General features: G+C 38.8%; 1 protein-coding gene across 2 annotated transcripts; it reads left to right on the forward strand.

Annotated features, from left to right (window-relative positions):
* The first annotated feature begins 1,732 nt into the window (after nucleotides 1-1,732).
* LOC118814914 lies at nucleotides 1,733-15,043 on the forward strand. 2 transcript variants are annotated; one of them, XM_036580798.1, is made up of 17 exons: nucleotides 1,733-1,892; nucleotides 2,483-2,589; nucleotides 3,076-3,157; nucleotides 4,729-4,932; nucleotides 5,069-5,259; nucleotides 5,477-5,516; nucleotides 6,284-6,469; nucleotides 6,605-6,795; nucleotides 7,596-7,623; nucleotides 7,728-7,795; nucleotides 7,959-8,010; nucleotides 8,827-9,006; nucleotides 9,885-10,096; nucleotides 12,240-12,267; nucleotides 12,385-12,407; nucleotides 12,549-12,597; nucleotides 14,658-15,043. In XM_036580798.1, exons 3-17 carry the CDS (start codon nucleotides 3,151-3,153, stop codon nucleotides 14,843-14,845), a joined length of 1,647 nt encoding a protein of 548 aa, XP_036436691.1. In that variant the 5' UTR covers nucleotides 1,733-1,892; nucleotides 2,483-2,589; nucleotides 3,076-3,150; the 3' UTR covers nucleotides 14,846-15,043. The 2 variants fall into 2 exon arrangements, with proteins under 2 accessions (XP_036436691.1, XP_036436690.1); XM_036580797.1 differs by having other exon boundaries at nucleotides 2,508-2,589.
* Nucleotides 15,044-17,620: the final 2,577 nt, after the last annotated feature.

A 17,620-nucleotide genomic window follows, 5' to 3' on the forward strand; every position in this document is an offset into this window, starting at 1 on the left:
CCACTTACAAACACTTTTTCAGCCTGGGGCGTTTGCTTAACTGGGTTGACTTCATTCCCTTCCTTTCACAGAACAGCTAAGTCATCATCTGTAAGCAAGACAAACTTCCGTCTAATTGGAGTCATTTTAAATACAGGCTGGTCATTAGTTTTAGCTTCAGGATAATCAAAAAAAGGAAAGTCATTTTTCTAAAGCCAACAGACTTCATAACCTACATACAGTGCAGGTACCTGGTCACTCATCGTACCAGCCACAATCAGCTGATCCTAACCAGACTCTCCCCAATTACTAAATACATTCATTACCAATGAAAAACATCCCCAGTTTAGAAATATCACTCTCAACTCCGCAGGAGCTCTATGACCCACAATGAACTTCAAGTTACTCTGATCTCGCTAAGTGAGTGACAGGCTGCATTCAGTGAATGTGTGTTATTTTATGTTATTTTAATGTGTGCTAGTTTATTATTTGTTTAAGTTAGGTCTCCCCCTGTCATACAGTGCTACCAAACTGGGATGGCGAAGGCTAAACAGCACATACTTTGCTCCACCTCTTCTCAAACTGCTGCTAAAACATTATTGGAGCTCAACACATTTGGAGAAGAATGATAAATTCTAATTCTGTTACGTCAGCTAACAGATGACCACGCTGGCTAGAATCATGCTGAGTGACGGCTGGGAGAACGAGGACAGTCCTGGTTCCCCAGTCACAGATGGCTGTGGCATTGGTGGGAATAGCAGTCTAGCCTTAGACATGTGCAGTTTCACTTTTACCAGAGGCAACATTTATGAAATTGCTATGCATCATACCATGACAACAATGTCACCACTACCCACCCAAAGGTGACACAATGCACACAATGACTTCGAAAACAGGTTAATTATGCACTTCCAACCTTCACAAAGATAAATAAAATGCAATGAAAAAATACAGTTAGCCTCTGAACGGCGTACATGTTCACTGCATTCCCAATACAGACACCTAACCCTGTTATTTTATACTGTGTCAGGTTTAGAAGAACTGCACATATAATAGGGAATACAAGTAAACTATTCATGAAGCAACACAGCATGTTTAAAAATTACAAACATAAGAAAAACAGGCAGGCAAAAGAGACAAAACAGGACCAGACAGTAAACCATAAGGCAAGATGAGAAAACACCACAATAGAGATTTTAATGTGCACAAATTAACAATGCATACCTCATTCTTTATCACTGTTTTCATAAAAGTGGTAAAATAATGAATATTCTAATACGTCAACCCTGTTACAAACAGCTACTTTCACAAAGCTAAAAACACAAACAGGAAGCAGGGACCTCTGATAAAACTCGATCTGCACAGATTTGGGGATATTTATAAAAAGTGAATTCATTGGTAAAATGTGTGTAGATGAAGGCAAGTTTCCAACCAGACGTACAAACTTCAGTCCAACTGGGCTACAAAACTACCAAAAATACAGAGTGTCTGTAGAACACATTTAGAATGGAACTGTTTTAGAACTAAGGGCTCAGGTTTGTACAGACTTACTGTCATCTCTCTCCTTCAGAACGATCGTCATCTTAGCAAACCAGTTTAACAGCTTCTGTATTTAACCCGACACAGAAACCCAGCAAAAATGAAAACTCACGGAATCTCTTCTACACGCTAAAGCTGTTTTTCACTTACGTCCCTCTCCAGTCTCTCTGAAATGATCTGATAATCTGCTAATCATACACTACCATACACTTAATACATTAAGCTTATATTATTGATCTCTGCTGAGAAGTAGCAGCTGGTGGTTTAGTTCTACACAGTGAACGGTGAAGAGGGCAGTAAAGAGTCACTGCAGCGCAACCTGAAATTAAAAGTGGAAATATTCACACTAGACGCATTTGCCACAAACTGCTGAGGTGAGTAGCAGCACACAGTCTCTGAGAAATGTACTTATTCATCCTGGTTATTCAACTATTTATTCAGCTATTTGTTTATCACTACTCTGTGTGTGTAAGTAAATGACTCAGTGTAGAACAACTGACAAACTTTTTAGAAAAATATATATTGAGACTGACAAATAGGTCTATGTATAAGCTAACTGAAATTAATTGTAAAATGATCATTATTTGATGACATATAATAGTTATTCTTTGACTGAATGTACACAGTGAAGTCCTGGGTGTGTTCTGTGACAGTGCTCTTGCTATAAGCTGCATTTTTGTAGCTCTGGAGTGTGAAGTAGCTCACATCACAAGCATTTTTGTGCTGAGAGATCCGATGAATGGGAATGCAGGTCTAAATTGGAGGAGAGATTAGTGGGTTCAGTCTGGGAGTGTCCTGAACTCCTGAGGTTTTTATGATATGTTGAAATGACAGCTGGCAATGAGAAAGAAAACTAACCCATACATTCTAGGAGGATGTTAACAACACAGCTACTGACAGTTGTGTCGCCTGCGCTGAACCAGAAACAGCGTTCAGATCCGTAATGTTTCCCCCTCTGTTACAGCTCACTGCCTGCTTCTGTATTTCAGCAAAGGACAGAGGAGTGAGCAGATGCTGTAGTGCAGCCTGAGGGGACAAAGGCCAGTGGCCGGCAGCTTCGAGCTAAAAGAGGTGAGCCAGGGATGCTGTACTGCTCTGACTGGCTATGGTCAGGTAGCAAGATGACCAATTTCACTTGTAATAATCATAATACAATTAATCATAATAATAATAATGATTAAGTACAACTTAACATAGAATATAACCAAAGGCACGAATACTGAACACTTTAAGCGTCATTAGCCTCACGTAAAAGTTGTTAAGCTTCTTTGAATTTTCTGGAGGTTTTGGGTCACTTCAGAGCGAACATTCAGCCTGCTGATCATGAGCTCTGTGTGATTTGTGTGGAGCTTTTTAAAGAGCATGGTGATCTAATGAATAATATCAGATATTCCTGATCAGCCTGTTCATGACAGTATAACACAGCAGTTGTATCAATAGTTTTTGTTGCACCTCCTTTAACTGTTTTTCATTTTTTCATAGATATACACTTACATTAATAATGTCTGCATGTTTTGTGTAAATGCTGTTTTAAATAAGTTGACCTCACTTCATCAGATAATATTGAGAAAAGAGAGAAAAAAGAGAACATCAGCAGGAGCCACTGGATTGGAAAGGACGTCTACTCTAAAGATGAAATGTAAGTGTATGTTTGATGTTTCTTTGTCAGTCAACACACTAGTCGAGACTTTAAACGGTCAGAGGAACACGATGTGTCGCCGGTGTTGACTGTGCACTGCATATAATCAGATTAATAACAACCAAAAAACTAAAGATTATTAGTTTTCCTTTCCACTATTTGTTTTTGTTACAAAAGTGCTTTGCAAAGAGTAGCAAAACATTTGAAAGAAAAAATATTAAATTTGATTTATATCAAATTGTAAATAAACCGAATACATCCTCAAAATAACAAGACATAAATGCTGTAAATTAAAGAATACAAAGTAAGAGAGACTCAGCTCCCATCAAATAAGCTGCAAGTTCCTTCAGGGGTTTTCAGTAAGCAAAGTGGGCTGGATGAGCTGTAACTCTGACATAACTGTAAGACATAACTCTAACAGGAAACCAAAATAAAGTAAACAACTTACATTTTCTTTTCCTGGTGAGCTCATGAGCTGCTGTATTCTAAGCTAGCTGGAGTCGATTTAAAGAGACAGTAGAGCAACTATCCAGTAACACAGGTCACAGGAGACTCAGCCAGCTTATGTTTGAATTTTCCCATTACACATTAAATGGGGTGGCTGAGACATCAGAATGTGACTGCTGCACTATTTAAGGTGAAATGGGAAAGTTCTAACAACAAGCTGGCGAACTGGAAGCCAACTTCAGCCTCTGTGGCTGAAATCAGGCCGATATGTAACGTAACTGCCCTGCAGTGAAGTTGAATGTTGGCTGTGAATTCCCAGCTAATGGTGATGCCAATGAAAGACTGCATTCAAGACAGTAAATGTTTAAAAGTAAATGTTTTAACATGTTTTCTACTCGTTTCTGAATTGAGTAGCTGCTCCAAACTGTGTAATTTATATGGAGATTTCTTATCCTGTGCAAATCAGCCAAACACATTCCAGAGGTAAACTGGCATTACCCACCTCACCATGGAAAACCTTAAATAATTAATGTCAGGGTTAAGGTGTGTGACTTTATTTCAGTGGACTGAGGGCCCAGTAGCAATATTTCTGTAAAGAAGGACGTTCCTGGTCATTCAGGCTTTTATGTCTTCCGAAGTTGAACATGTCCATTAAGTGTAGCTGTGTCAAAGAGTGCATTTACATGGACTTAACGACTGCAGAAATCAGATTGTGTCAGTAACTGGTTCAGTGTGTTTACACTTAATAATTTTAGAATCTTAATCATCTTCTACATAGAACCTTTTTGAAAGGTTAGCACCAAGGGTTCTTCTGTTGTAACAAGCTTGACATGGAAAAGAAGAGCCCTTTTCGGTGCTATATTGCACCAGGTTCTATTGAGAACAGTCTACAGCACATTCTCCATCAATCTAAAGAACCCTTTCAAGATACAAAGAAACCATTAATCACTCAAAGAGATCTTTGAGTGTTCATGGTTATACACAGAACCATTTTCTTTACTAAAGAACCCCTGAAGAACCATCTTTTTTAAGAGTGTACTACAAGATCACAGTCATGCTGTGTGGTGGGCAGAAACTGATCCGTGTCTTTCTGGATGGTAACTGTGAGTAATTTCTGTTTCTAGCACAACTGAATTATCTGCGCTGTGTGTCTGGAAACACTCTGCATTCAGATGAGGGATTTTTGAAAAAGCTGGCTGAACGAAAATCTGGCCTGAAGGAGGTGTCTAATGTGGAGGAGTGTGATGTCATTATTGGTTTCTGTCCTGTTGTTTCTCGAGCTGGAACTGATATTGAAGTAGCGCTGAAAAAAATTCAGGATTTATCAGGTACCAACTTTGCGATCAGACTGAGGCATTAATGTTCCCCCGCCTTTAAAGTTAGAATGATTTGGACGGAATGTGAAAATAATATGAATCATGTTTGATAATATTTTGTATGCATGCATGTTTTTCTTTGCTGCAGACACCAAGCCTGTCGCTCTAGTGGTTCTCCATCACACATTTGACCCGGAGTACATTGTACCGGACAGCAGCTGCAGTGTAAACAGAGAGAAAACTCTCACTGTGGACTGTGTGTTCCACGAGGACAGAGGATTCCTGAGATGCCGGAGGAATCAGGAAGCAGTAGATAATGTTCGGAAGTGGATAAAACTGGTATTTAATCATTTTCTATTGTTTTTTATTTAAATAATTAAAAACGTCCACCCACGTTTTCAAAATGCCAAGTTAAAATTTTTATTTATATACATTTCAGATTTGTTGGATAATTCATTGGATTAGCAATTCTTTATCATTCAAAGAGTTATATAACACATACTTAGAGAGATCCTGCACGTCATACAAACACTGATGTTTTGATCTCCCTTTTTAGGTAAAACCCCAAAAATCAAGTGAGCCAGCAGCACCTGTAGGTGAGTCTGAGTAAACAAGCATTAGTTGACATGCGACTAATGACATGCAGACACTCTGCCTGTATGCAGGTTTTGTCAATGAAAGAAAGCAGAAAAATCATTATGAGACTCATCATGGGTGTCATGAAAGCAACAAAAGTTATGGCCAAGAGAACTGTACAGGCCTGAATGCATGACCCCTAGAGTGGGGGGTCAGGGCTCAGGTATGTTGCAGGCATGTTTTGGGTCCACTAGTTCCTTGTTTGCCTGTGTTCTCATCACCATCACTGAGATGCCAACTGAGGGACTATCTTTTTGTAAGAACGGTGATCCAACCCTCCAGTACAGTTCCAGAGACTTGCACGTCAATCAGTCATGGTCCTGGTGATCTACCACTTTGCCAAGTTTAGTTCCAGCCCTAATCTAACGCCCTATTTGAGCTGGATTAGTTTTACCAGCTTTGCACCATTTAAGGTGGAACAGGAAAATTCGAATGAGAAGCTGGCCTCGTCTGTTTTCTATTAGCCAGTTTTGTTATTACATCACTGAGACGTGGATTTGAGCAGGACTGTTATTACTGAGGAGCTCAGAGTTTGGCGAATTATAAGAGATAAATTACTCCGGATTTATTATTGATATTACTATGGACATTGCAGATTCACACTGGAGTAAAGACACAAATTACAGCACGTCCCCAAGTAATACTAATGCCACTCAAAGCATTTATCAAAAGCGTTTGTGAAATGAATCAGTGACTTTTTGGTGCTGTGAGTAATTTCTGTTTCCAGAACTGACTGACGAACAACGGGCAGATGAGGAATTTATGAGCAAAGTGAAACCAAAAGTACCCGGCCTGGTTGAAGTGTCTAACGTGGAGGATTGTGACTTCATTCTGGTTTACTGTCACACTGTTTCTCCAGCTGATAGCAGTAGCACCACTGTAGCAGCACAGCAGATACTTCAGGGTTTACCAGGTACATAACTGTACGGTCAGACTGAAGCATTAATTAACATTATGGTGACTGTTGGTAAAATGTAAACAATTTGGTTATGGATTGATGGAATTAATTTACATTATTACATTTGAATGTGTCTCTATTCTGCTACAGACAAGCCTGCTCTTCTAGTGGGGCTCCATTACACTGATGATCCAGAGTACACGGTACCAGACAGCAGCAGAGGAGTAAACAGAGAGCACACTCTCACTGTGGACTGTCTGTACCATGAGGATAAGGGAATACTGCAGTGCCCGAGCAATCAGGAAGCCCTGCATAAAGTTACAGACTGGATAAAACCTCTGGTATTGAATCATTCAACACAGTTTAGTATTACTATTCAACATTACTATTCAACACAGGTTTTTATTACTGCTTTCAACCTTTAAACATCTATCCACATTTTCAAAATGCTAAATCCAAATTTTTAGATAAATACACTTCAGATTTGTAAGATAACTAATGTTAGATTAGCATTTGTTTATTATTATTTGGATGGGATTCCAGCGCCTTTTAGCTTCGGTAAAATGAGCCATAAAAACAGCCTATATTAGAATGTACCTGCTGCGTCATTTAAGATGGAACAGGAAAATTCAGAAGCTGGAGAATAGGAAGCCACTGCAGATCACCGTTTTCTGTGGCTAGAATCAGGCTGATACGTAACGTTACTGTTCCGTCTCACTTGTACAACTCAGAACATGTAAAAATTACAGAAAAAAGTTTGATTTTATGCAGTGAAGTTGACTGTTTGCTGTGAATACCCAGCTAATGGCGGTGCTAACAGCGCACTGCATTCAAGACAGAATGGTAAGTGATTAGGATAAACTAAATAACAGCTAAATTAAATGCTTTAACATCTTTTCTAGTCTTTTATGGAGGGAAGACAGCAATAAATCGAGTAGCTGCTTCATTTGTGTTATTTAGACCAAGATTTCTTATCCTGTGCAAATCACTCATAAACATCACAGATGTCCTGAGGCATCACCCTCCTCACCAAACTAATCCTGCCCGAATAGGGCTTTTACAAGTTAAAGTAAAAGATTATACATACCTGTATAGATCCTTCATGGTGTATAATGACTGATGATTTGATCTCCCTTTTTAGGTGAAAACCAAGTCTATATTTCAGAGGTGTAAGTCATACCTCACATTTTATTATGACTATAAAGGTTAAGTTCAGATAACTTTATTCTGTAGCACTGAATTTAAATCTACTGTATCCTTCCTCTTTAAACAGTTCTCTCATGGCTTTGCTGCTGTTTGCCAGCCTCATCCAAATCACACGCCACAGCTCCCAACCCCAAGGTGAGTATTTGGTCACTGCACTCATTCGGTACACGTAACAGAAAATTTACAGCACTGGCCTAAAAACAGTGATTCAGGCTTTGATTTTCACACTTGAAATAAATAAAACAAATTAAAAACTTCAAACTAACTATTCCATTTTCTCATTCTCACAATCTTTCAGTCAGTAAAAGAAAGTTGTGCACCATCAGCAAAAGAGCCAGCAGCACGTGCAGGTGAGTCTGAGTGAACAAGCACTAGTTCTGGAGCAGCTGTGTTATTTTATATCAGCTGTTTCTGTTTGCAGTTTCAGGATAAAAACACCTCCAAAGTCAGGGGCTTGTTAAATCTGAGATCCTAGTTTATTTTTTTTCTGGTTAATTTTTAATGATCTGTATATATCCCCATCAAAACTACTACAGAATCGCCCGATCGCATTCATTTAACCTGACCGCAATTATTTTACACAGTTTTATCACAGGAAACACAAGAAACTGGGTGCACAGTTGAGGAAAATCCAAGAAAACTATGAAAGATATGATCATTTTTTTTGTTTTCCACTTAGTTTTTATTTTTTAAGAACTTATTTTCGCTATGTTTCAGAAAATTGTATTTTTCTGTGCCTTTTATTTTGTCTACACTTGATTGAAATGCACTCTGTATGTTACCGCTACTGTAATTCAATTAACCAGTTAACGTTATTAAAGGAGATCCATCGCAATATTAGGGTCTCCTGTACTCATTCAATTTTCTGTGTGCACTAAAGGTTTTGCGCTAGCCCTGTGTTTTCAAGCTTGTTTATTGAAATATCTCTCTCATTAGTGTGAACTGCTGCACTCAAATCCAGCAGCACCAAAAGAGAGAAATTTCCACAATCTGAGAAAACCAGTGAATCACTACCTGCTTCAATCAGTACTGACTGCACTGAAATAATTCACGCTTGGTATTCTTTCTTAAAAAGTAACAAGAAGTACACAAAGAATTGCTTATTGTTTGTTTACTTAGCTGTGTACTACACATTCACAGTAACTGTGAGTAATTTCTGTTTCCAGAACTGACTGATGAACAACGAGCAGATGAGGAATTTATGAGCAAAGTGAAAAATGAAATACCCGGCCTGATTGAAGTGTCTGACGTGGAGGATTGTGACTTCATTCTGGTTTACTGTCACACTGTCTCTCCAGCTGAAGTTGATACTCTAATAGCACAGCAAATACTTCAGGGTTTACCAGGTACACAGATGTAAGGTCAGACTGAAGCATTAATTATCCACCTCAGTCCTGAGACTGAACACTTTAACAGGAACTATTTTTTATTATCAAATGTTCTCTAATACGTACTAAAAACATGAACTGTCCCTCAACAATTTATTTAAAAATAATGTCCATCAAATGCACAGGAAATGTGTAGGTTTTGAAAAACTAACATATTTCTTATCACCAACATGAGACACAAACCAATCACTGAACTCTTTTTGGTGTTTACTGTTCGTACAGCTGCATGAAAACATTCCTGAACTCTTGGAATGAGCTGAACTTCTTTACAGTCAGAAAACTAGATAATTTTAATACAGCTGGTACGTTAGCGTCACGCTAACAATGCACTCACTGGGTTTCAGATCACTTTTAGCAGCTCTATCAGCTTCTGAAAGCTGTAAAATGAGAAACAGTATGTTGTTGGGTATCCTCAGTTTGTCTCGTTCTCCGACCCTGTTTTCTGGCTGTAGACGGGATGGGAGGAGCTTTGTTACTCTAAACTGTCTCAGAGTCGGGGCTAGCCGCTCTGAGACTGTTAAAAGTAAAAAGATTCCCCTCAGAGCGGCTAGCTCCGACTCTGAGACCGTTTAGAGTAACAAAGTTCAACTTTATCACTCTAAACGGTCTCAGAGTCGGGGCTACACACACATTATCCACCCTGAAGTACAGCCAACACTCATGTCTGCCAGCATGCCGATTTGGTCTACAGAGCTACAATATCTGTGAAAAAAAAATTACAGCACACTGAACATTTGGAATGAAAAGGGCAAAGAGTCTGATCTATGTAAACAATTCAAGTATGGGTTGATGAAATTTACATTATTACATTTGAATGTGTCTCTATTTTGCTATAGACAAGCCTGCTCTTCTAGTGGGGCTCCATAACACTGATGATCCAGATTACACGGTTCCAGACAGCAGCAGAGGAGTGAACAGAGAGCACACTCTCACTGTGGACTGTCTGTACCACAATGACAGAGGACTACTGCAGTGCCCGAGCAATCAGGACGCACTGCATAAAGTCTCAGAGTGGATAAAACCTCTGGAGTCGAATCATTCAACACAGGTTTTCTATTATATTTATATGTAAAACGTCTACTAATCATGGCTATTGTTATTCAGTATCTAACTCAAGGCATCTAGTTACAGATAACTTCATTGGAAGTCACATGGCCAGCTTCAGTCTAGACAGTTTGGACCTTTACTTAAAATGAAAGTCTGAGAACCTTACAGTAGTGTCAGTTATATACTGAATCATCATATACTAGGGATGCAACAGTACAGTTGGTCCATGGTTCAGTATGCACAGTTTTTAGGCCATGGTCTCAGTATGTGAGAGAGAGAGAGAGAGAGAGAGAGAGCACAGAAACCTGTAGGTGCTTTGCCTTCTCTATTTAAGGTGTCCGTGTCACTAAATAGGGTATCTGTGTCATTTCGTTTTAATTTTAAGTTTCTCTCCACGAATGTTTCATAAAGTTTGGCAGTTACTGTGCTGCTGAAATGTCTGCAGGAGGGGACAATGTAAAGGCCACTGCACAGTGTAGTAGCACATAGCAGAGATCCTCTACAGAGTACGGGCAGGGAAAGCCGATAAACGGCAGGGTCAAGTTCATTTTTAAACTCTGCCCATATAAATTAGCTGAAATAAAGCGTTCAGCATCACTCATCACGCTTGGTATCAGTTTATTTCCTCTTCACAGACTGTGAAGGCTGACTGTAAAAGGCTGGGCTGCAAACATTAGCTGAGGTAACGTCGCATTAGCTGTTTACCTAAAACACTGGCTGCCAGAGTCACCGAGCACTGCTGCACTGTCTGTCTCACTAGCGCTCACCACTGTAATGCTGAAGATGAAAGACTATTTGTTTTTGTTCCTCCTCTCTTCTTCAGCTTATATTTGCATACAGAGGCCTGATTGGCTCCAGGTAAATTCTGATAGGCTCCAGAGATGTTACGTGGATCTGAATGTACAGCGTGTGTGTAGCCTCAGCATTTTGAAAATGATTGGAAAACAGGCTTATAGTACTACCACCTTTACACACTAAACTGTAGGGGGCGTACTGAATCGTTTGATAACATGCCGTGTACCGTTGCATCCTTATCATACTAGGAATTACACAAACTCGTTGACTAATAAACCAACTAGACGAGGACAGGGGCAGAAATACAGCAGGTGTTAAAACTGCAGTGGACAGACAGGAGGAGCGAACAGAAATCAGATTTTCAGGTAAACACAAAGAACAAAGCACTTCATCAGTGTGGAAACATGCAAGATGAAACCAATTCCTCTTGAAGCTGTCTAAGACTGGGCTGAAATATAGGCTTGTAAGCCAGATTGGTTAGGTTATAAGAACTGCAGACTGTCATAGGAAAAGGGCTGTTTGACTGACATGCAAAACGACCAATCACAATGTTTTGTGCATCTTGTTCTTGTTCACTTGGTACCAACACCGTCAAAAGTCTAAACATTCAGGAATAAGCATTACAACAAACTTTACAGGCATCCTTATTCTACTTCAGGAAAAACAGAGACTAATTATTCAAATTATCATTGCAAATCTGTAGTATTTCTAAAATAGGTGATCAATGCATTTTCTAAATTTGCTAATTCATTTTTTGTGTATAATTACAAAAAAAATCCTGCTTACACTGCGGACCCCGGTGTGGATGTCATTTTGTCAACAGATTCTAAAACGAATAAGTGACTATATTAATAAATGAGTGTGATTTGTAGACTCACATGTTGTAACATGACTAAAAACCTACAATTGTCAACTTATTTATTATAATTTATACAAATGATCAGCTTCTGAGGGGACTGCCTGAGCTTAAGTGCATAAAATACTGAAAAATTGGTTCCCAGTTTAAATGTTTTGTTATTTTCTCCTTTATTTTAAGCCATAAGGCTTATTATTCAGTAACTACATGGACTTCAATGCAAACAGGCTGAGCTACTCTTAGGTTATAGAAGTGTGTAGTAAAACTTTGGCCCTGCCATTGGGCCCTGGCCATCTTAGGGGTTAAAAAAAAATTGTCCTAACCTTTTGAAATATTTTGTGTTTTTGAACAGCAAACAAAAAAATGACAAACTCCATGTTTTTAAATTACTTATTGTGTACAAACATTCCTTCTTTTCAAAATGGTACATTACACACGATCATATAGATCCTTCACTGCATATAAACATTCATGCTTTCATCTTCCTCTTTAGGTACAAAATCCTCATCACCCACAGACACGTGAGCACCTCATTATTATTACTTCCAGTTTTGTTATTATACATATTACATTTGTGAAAACTGACTGTATGACACTGATATTTGAATCAAGTCTATTGTCTTTTGTGTTACTAACAGCAACCAGAGATCAAGAATTCCAGGTGAGTATTTAGTCTCTGCACTCATTCTGTAAATGTTACTGTTGTATATTTACAGCTCTGCAGATCAGACAAAAATTAGTGTTGAAACTTTCCAGACATAAATAAATATTCTATTTTCTCATTCCTACAATGCTTCAACAGGTGAAAACATCTACTGCACTGAAAGCAGCAGACCTGGCAGCGCGTGCAGGTGAGTCTGAGAATATCAGAATTAGTTTGGAGTAAATGTGGCTGTTATAACAATTTCTGAGGGAAGCTTTCCTGATAACAGAGCTCCTAAATAAAGCAAATCCTTCACAGCCAACAGCTCATGAAATACAATACAGCGCCCTCAACAATTATTGGCACCCCTCGTTAAGATGTGTTCTTAGGCTTCTAATAAATTCTTTTTTAAAAATAATAATATAGGACAACAATGCAAAATAAGAGAAAAATCCAACCTTTAATTCAAGTGCATTTATTCAGTGGGAAAAAAATCCCACATTAAGAAATAATTCTTTTACATGAAATCATCTGTGCCACAATTATTGGCACCCCTGATGTTAATATTTTGTACAACCCCCTTTTGCCAACAAGACAGCACTTAATCTTCTCCTATAACATTTCACAAGATGGGAGAATACAGAGAAAGGGATCTTCAACCATTCCTCTTTGCACAATCTCTCTAAATCGTCCAGAGTCCTGGGTCCTCTCCTATGCACTCTCCTCTTCAGCTCACCCCACAGGTTTTCAATTGGGTTGAGGTCTGGGGGCTGAGATGGCCATGGGAGGAGCTTGATTTTGTGTCTGGTGAACCATTTTGGTGTAGATTTGGCCACATGTTTAGGGTCATTATCTTGCTGAAAGACCCAGTGATGACCCATCTTCAGCTTTCGGGCAGAGGCCACCAGATTTTGATTTAAAATGTCCTGGTATTTCAAAGAGTTCATGATGCCATGCACCCTAACAAGGCTCCCGGGGCCTTTGGAAGAGAAACAGGCCCACAGCATCACCGATCCTCCCCCATACTTCACAGTGGGCATGAGGTGCTTTTCCGCATACTCATCTTTTGTGTTACGCCAGACCCACTTAGAGTGTTTGTTGCCAAAAAGCTCTATCTTGGTCTCATCTGACCAAAGCACACGGTCCCAGTTGAAGTCCCAGTACCGCTTAGCGAACTCCAGATGTTTACGTTTAGGCTTGTAAGTGAGAAAAGGCTTTTTCCGTGCACGCCTCCCAAACAGCTTGTTGGCATGTAGATAGTGCCTGATGGTTGTTATGGTGACTTTGTGACCCCAAGATGCTACTCTTTGATGCAGTTCTCTAACAGTGAGCTTGGAGAACTTTTTACTTCTTTTACCATCCTCCTCACTGTACATGGTGGCAAGATAAACTAAAGAGAAATAGGCCTCTGTGTCATGTCATATTTATACCCCAGGGAAACAGGAAGAACTACTGAAAATACGCCCTTACGTCCTCTCTGTGTGTTTTCCTTTCTTTTCTTCGTCGAGTTGAACAGCTGCCCATCCTGTGCGTCTGATGCTGCTGCCTCACCCTCACAACCTGACCCCACTGATACTACTGCTGTTGCTGCATGAACTATTCAAAATTATTCACTTGAACCAATCAATCATTCAAACTAATTCAAATTAATCAATCACCCATTGTAGAACTGACTCTGTGTTTTTCCTCTCTTTCCTTTGCCGAGTTGAACAGCTGCCCATCCTGATGCTGCTGCTGCCGCATGAACTGAACTATTCAAATTAATTGTTTCCTTCACCTTTTACCCTGTTTTTGTACTATAATACTTTATACTAACAATGTTTACTATCCGGTGTCGACCAGAGGAGGATGGGTTCCTCTTCTGAGTCCTGGTTCCTCTCAAGGTTTCTTCCTGTTTATCTTAGGGAGTTTTTCATTGCCACTGTCGCCACTGGCGACGCTCATGGGGGCTCGGACCCGGATTTCTTTCTGTAATGCTCATTTCCTTGTAAAGCTGCTTTGTGACAACACCTGTTGTAAAAAGCGCTATAAAAATAAACTTTACTTACTTACTTACTTACCTTACTGCCACACATTGTGGAAAATGTCCATTTCAGCCACATGTAAAAGGATAAATGAAGTATAAAAACATTAACAAGGATCAGACATGGAACGGACTTAAAATAGCCGACAACCTATCCATTAAAATATGCCCGAATCTTTAGTGGTTTTATTCCAGTAAAACTGAGTTTTCAATTACTCACTGCTTGCATAAATGTGTTTCCCCAGAGTTAATAGAAAGGAACAAACAACTTGACCTTCAGGAAATGAACACCCTGAACAGCACAGTGGAAACAGCAGGAAAGGAGCTGCACTACATCAGCTCACAACCACAGTACATGAATGAAGATTTTCAAAAGCCCATCCAGGATGTTCTGAGTTTTCTGGATTCAGAATGTGAGGAGGCTGTTGTCTAGACTCAAACCACACCTATAATCAGCAGCGTCCAGCCCTCTGAGAAGAATGAGATGATAAAGATACACAGTATGGCTGTACAATGACTCTGAGGTATAGTGACGAATATTACAGCCTCAGCTCATGACTGCAAATCATATGGACCAATTTTCATAAATAGATACAACTAGCAAAAAGCTAAGGAGTGACAGTGTAAGCTGTGACACTACAGCTGAATAATTTGAAAAAAAAAGAAAAAAAAACGACAGCACAGTGGATCTAGGCTATCTAATTACTGATAGTATTTTTGTATTGGAAATTTGGCATTTGGCATTACATTTAGATATGCAAATGAGACATTCTAAACTTAACCCTCTGGGTTCTGAGGCCATTTTTACCAATTTTCAAAATTCATATATCATGATCCTCATATGTTTCATATCTAAATGCTCCGTTATCTTCATCACTACTTTCCAAAACCGCTGCAGCAGCTTCAGCAGCTGTAAACTCTCTGCACGCCGTTTCACACGAGTCTCCGATGTGGACTGAATGAAGAATGAAGGGTTTCCAGCGTAATTAGTGCACCTTAGTGACTTCCTGAGTGTCCATTGGTCAGTTTCACACAGAATGTAGACGGACACACGAATCCACCAGCTCCACACGGTGAGAGGCAGATGACGTGTATCTCAGCCCCTCTTCATAGGCTCATAACTCCAGATGTGAGTCTCATATGATAAGATGGAATGGAAAGGGCGACTCTACAGATTCAGGAAGTGTCTGAACTGGATTTCTGAGCTGGATCATCACAAAGATACAGACACAGATATAGAATTTGATGCATTAGTGGACCCCAGAGGATTACAATATGCATACATGTGCAATTAAAAAAAATAAAATAAAATTAAGTCTGGGTGATGATACAATCAAACAGCTTATTTCACAGTGAAGACACTCCTCAGAAACTATTTTACTGAACAGCTTATTTAAATTTTGTTTTATTGTTTTATCCAGAACATCTGTACACTGATATTATGAAACATTTTCAGGTCATTTTATAATCTAGCATAAATTCAGCTATAAGGAATACATTATGAAACCCTTCTGTAATGGCCTTTAGAATATGGTTAGGAATGAACAGGTTAAATTCATGAAAGCAGGTTTTTAAGAAGCTGAGTTTGTTGGTTTTGAATGTGGAGAAAAGCTAATTTTGAGAAGATCAATTTTAATAACGGGCCTCAGAGCTGCTGAGCTTTTCTGTGATACATGACGTGACGTGGTTGTGCAGAATGTGGGTGGAGCTAAGCCTTCATTAAAGTTGCTAAATTCAGGAAAAAACAGTTAGTTGTGATTGGGTGTGAATAATCAAAAAGCACTGAAATAAACATATTTCTGTTGAGTTTTGATATTTTTAACAATTACAACTTAAGAGACGCCATTTCTGCCTGTAGTATCTTTGATCTTTTATTGTATCTTCAACCAAAGAATGCAAAAACTGTTTTCAGCAAAATTATAAAAGTTCTCAAAACACAAAACATCAGTAGATCTAATCGTGCTATCCATAACCATAACCTGTGTTACTGTAAAGTATGTTGGTTAAGATAAGCTCAGCTTTGTGCTTCATGTGCGGTACACACTGATGTTGATTACTGACCTTATTAACCTGTCTGATTAAGTTTAATTAACTTTAATATTTCATATCTAAAGCACTATATTGTATATTGCCACATACTGTTGGAATATTATAGATCTATATAGAATTTACTGGATGTATGTTAATATTACCCTATGTAGTTAATAAAGTTTCTTGAGTCATCTTGCTTATGCAGTTCATCCTTTTCCCTTAGGCTTATTATTATTAACAGAATGTATTTCATTTAATTTCTAAAGAGTGAAATATGCACTGCTGTCAAATACAGACAGAGGTGAAGCCATGAAGAATGCATTCCTTTTCAAGTTACTTATTCTTAGCCTTCAATTAGATCGGTCAGTTTATCTCAAGATGCCAATCTGAAATATGCTGTGACTGCCCGTGCTATGGTTTTTAGATCATTTTCAGCTTCTATCACTTACTAATATAATGACGTTATGACACATATGACTCAATGTACAGTGTATTCCACAGTCTTTGTAGTAGTTTTTTTTCTTAAGTTACTTTTTAGTACTGAATCAGTAATGACAAACATGAGGTCAGGAGTGTGGTCTGCGTTAAGAAGATAAGAAGATAAGAAGATAAGTTAATCTGTAAGCATGCAGAGCTATAAGGTTTTTCACCTTTTCCAGTGACCACACTGTGTAGGTCACAGTGGTCACAAAGAATCATAATGTTACAGCTTTTTTGCTGGCTGTCAATAAGATATGTAAAAGCTAACCAGCATGTTTGCTACGATATTTTGATACACGTCCAACCAAGGGTAACCTTCGATTTATCAGAAATAAAAAATACATGTCTGTAAGTTATAGATCACTTTTATGCAACAGAATCATGCTTGTATTTAAGTACTACTTTTTGTTACATTTTGGTAAATTCAAGTAAATTAGTGAAAAGTCCTATAGAAAATAATACACTCAGGAACGTTTTCTCTGTGGTGTCCAGGTAGATACAGCTCTCCCCCTTGTTAGGAGCTCAGGAGGTGGACTGAAGGCCTAACGCATTAGATCACGGTTGGGGAACCTGGTACTGGACAGCCAGTTTGTTTTTCTTCTCAATAAATAAATAATTCTCGTATAAACCAAAACCACAGATCACTCTAAGGAATACCATTTATTTCAGTGGTTGTCACTCACGTACTGCTTGCATT

The sequence above is a fragment of the Colossoma macropomum genome, unplaced genomic scaffold (assembly GCF_904425465.1).
Source record: "Colossoma macropomum unplaced genomic scaffold, Colossoma_macropomum, whole genome shotgun sequence".
Taxonomy (NCBI): Eukaryota; Metazoa; Chordata; class Actinopteri; order Characiformes; family Serrasalmidae; genus Colossoma; species Colossoma macropomum.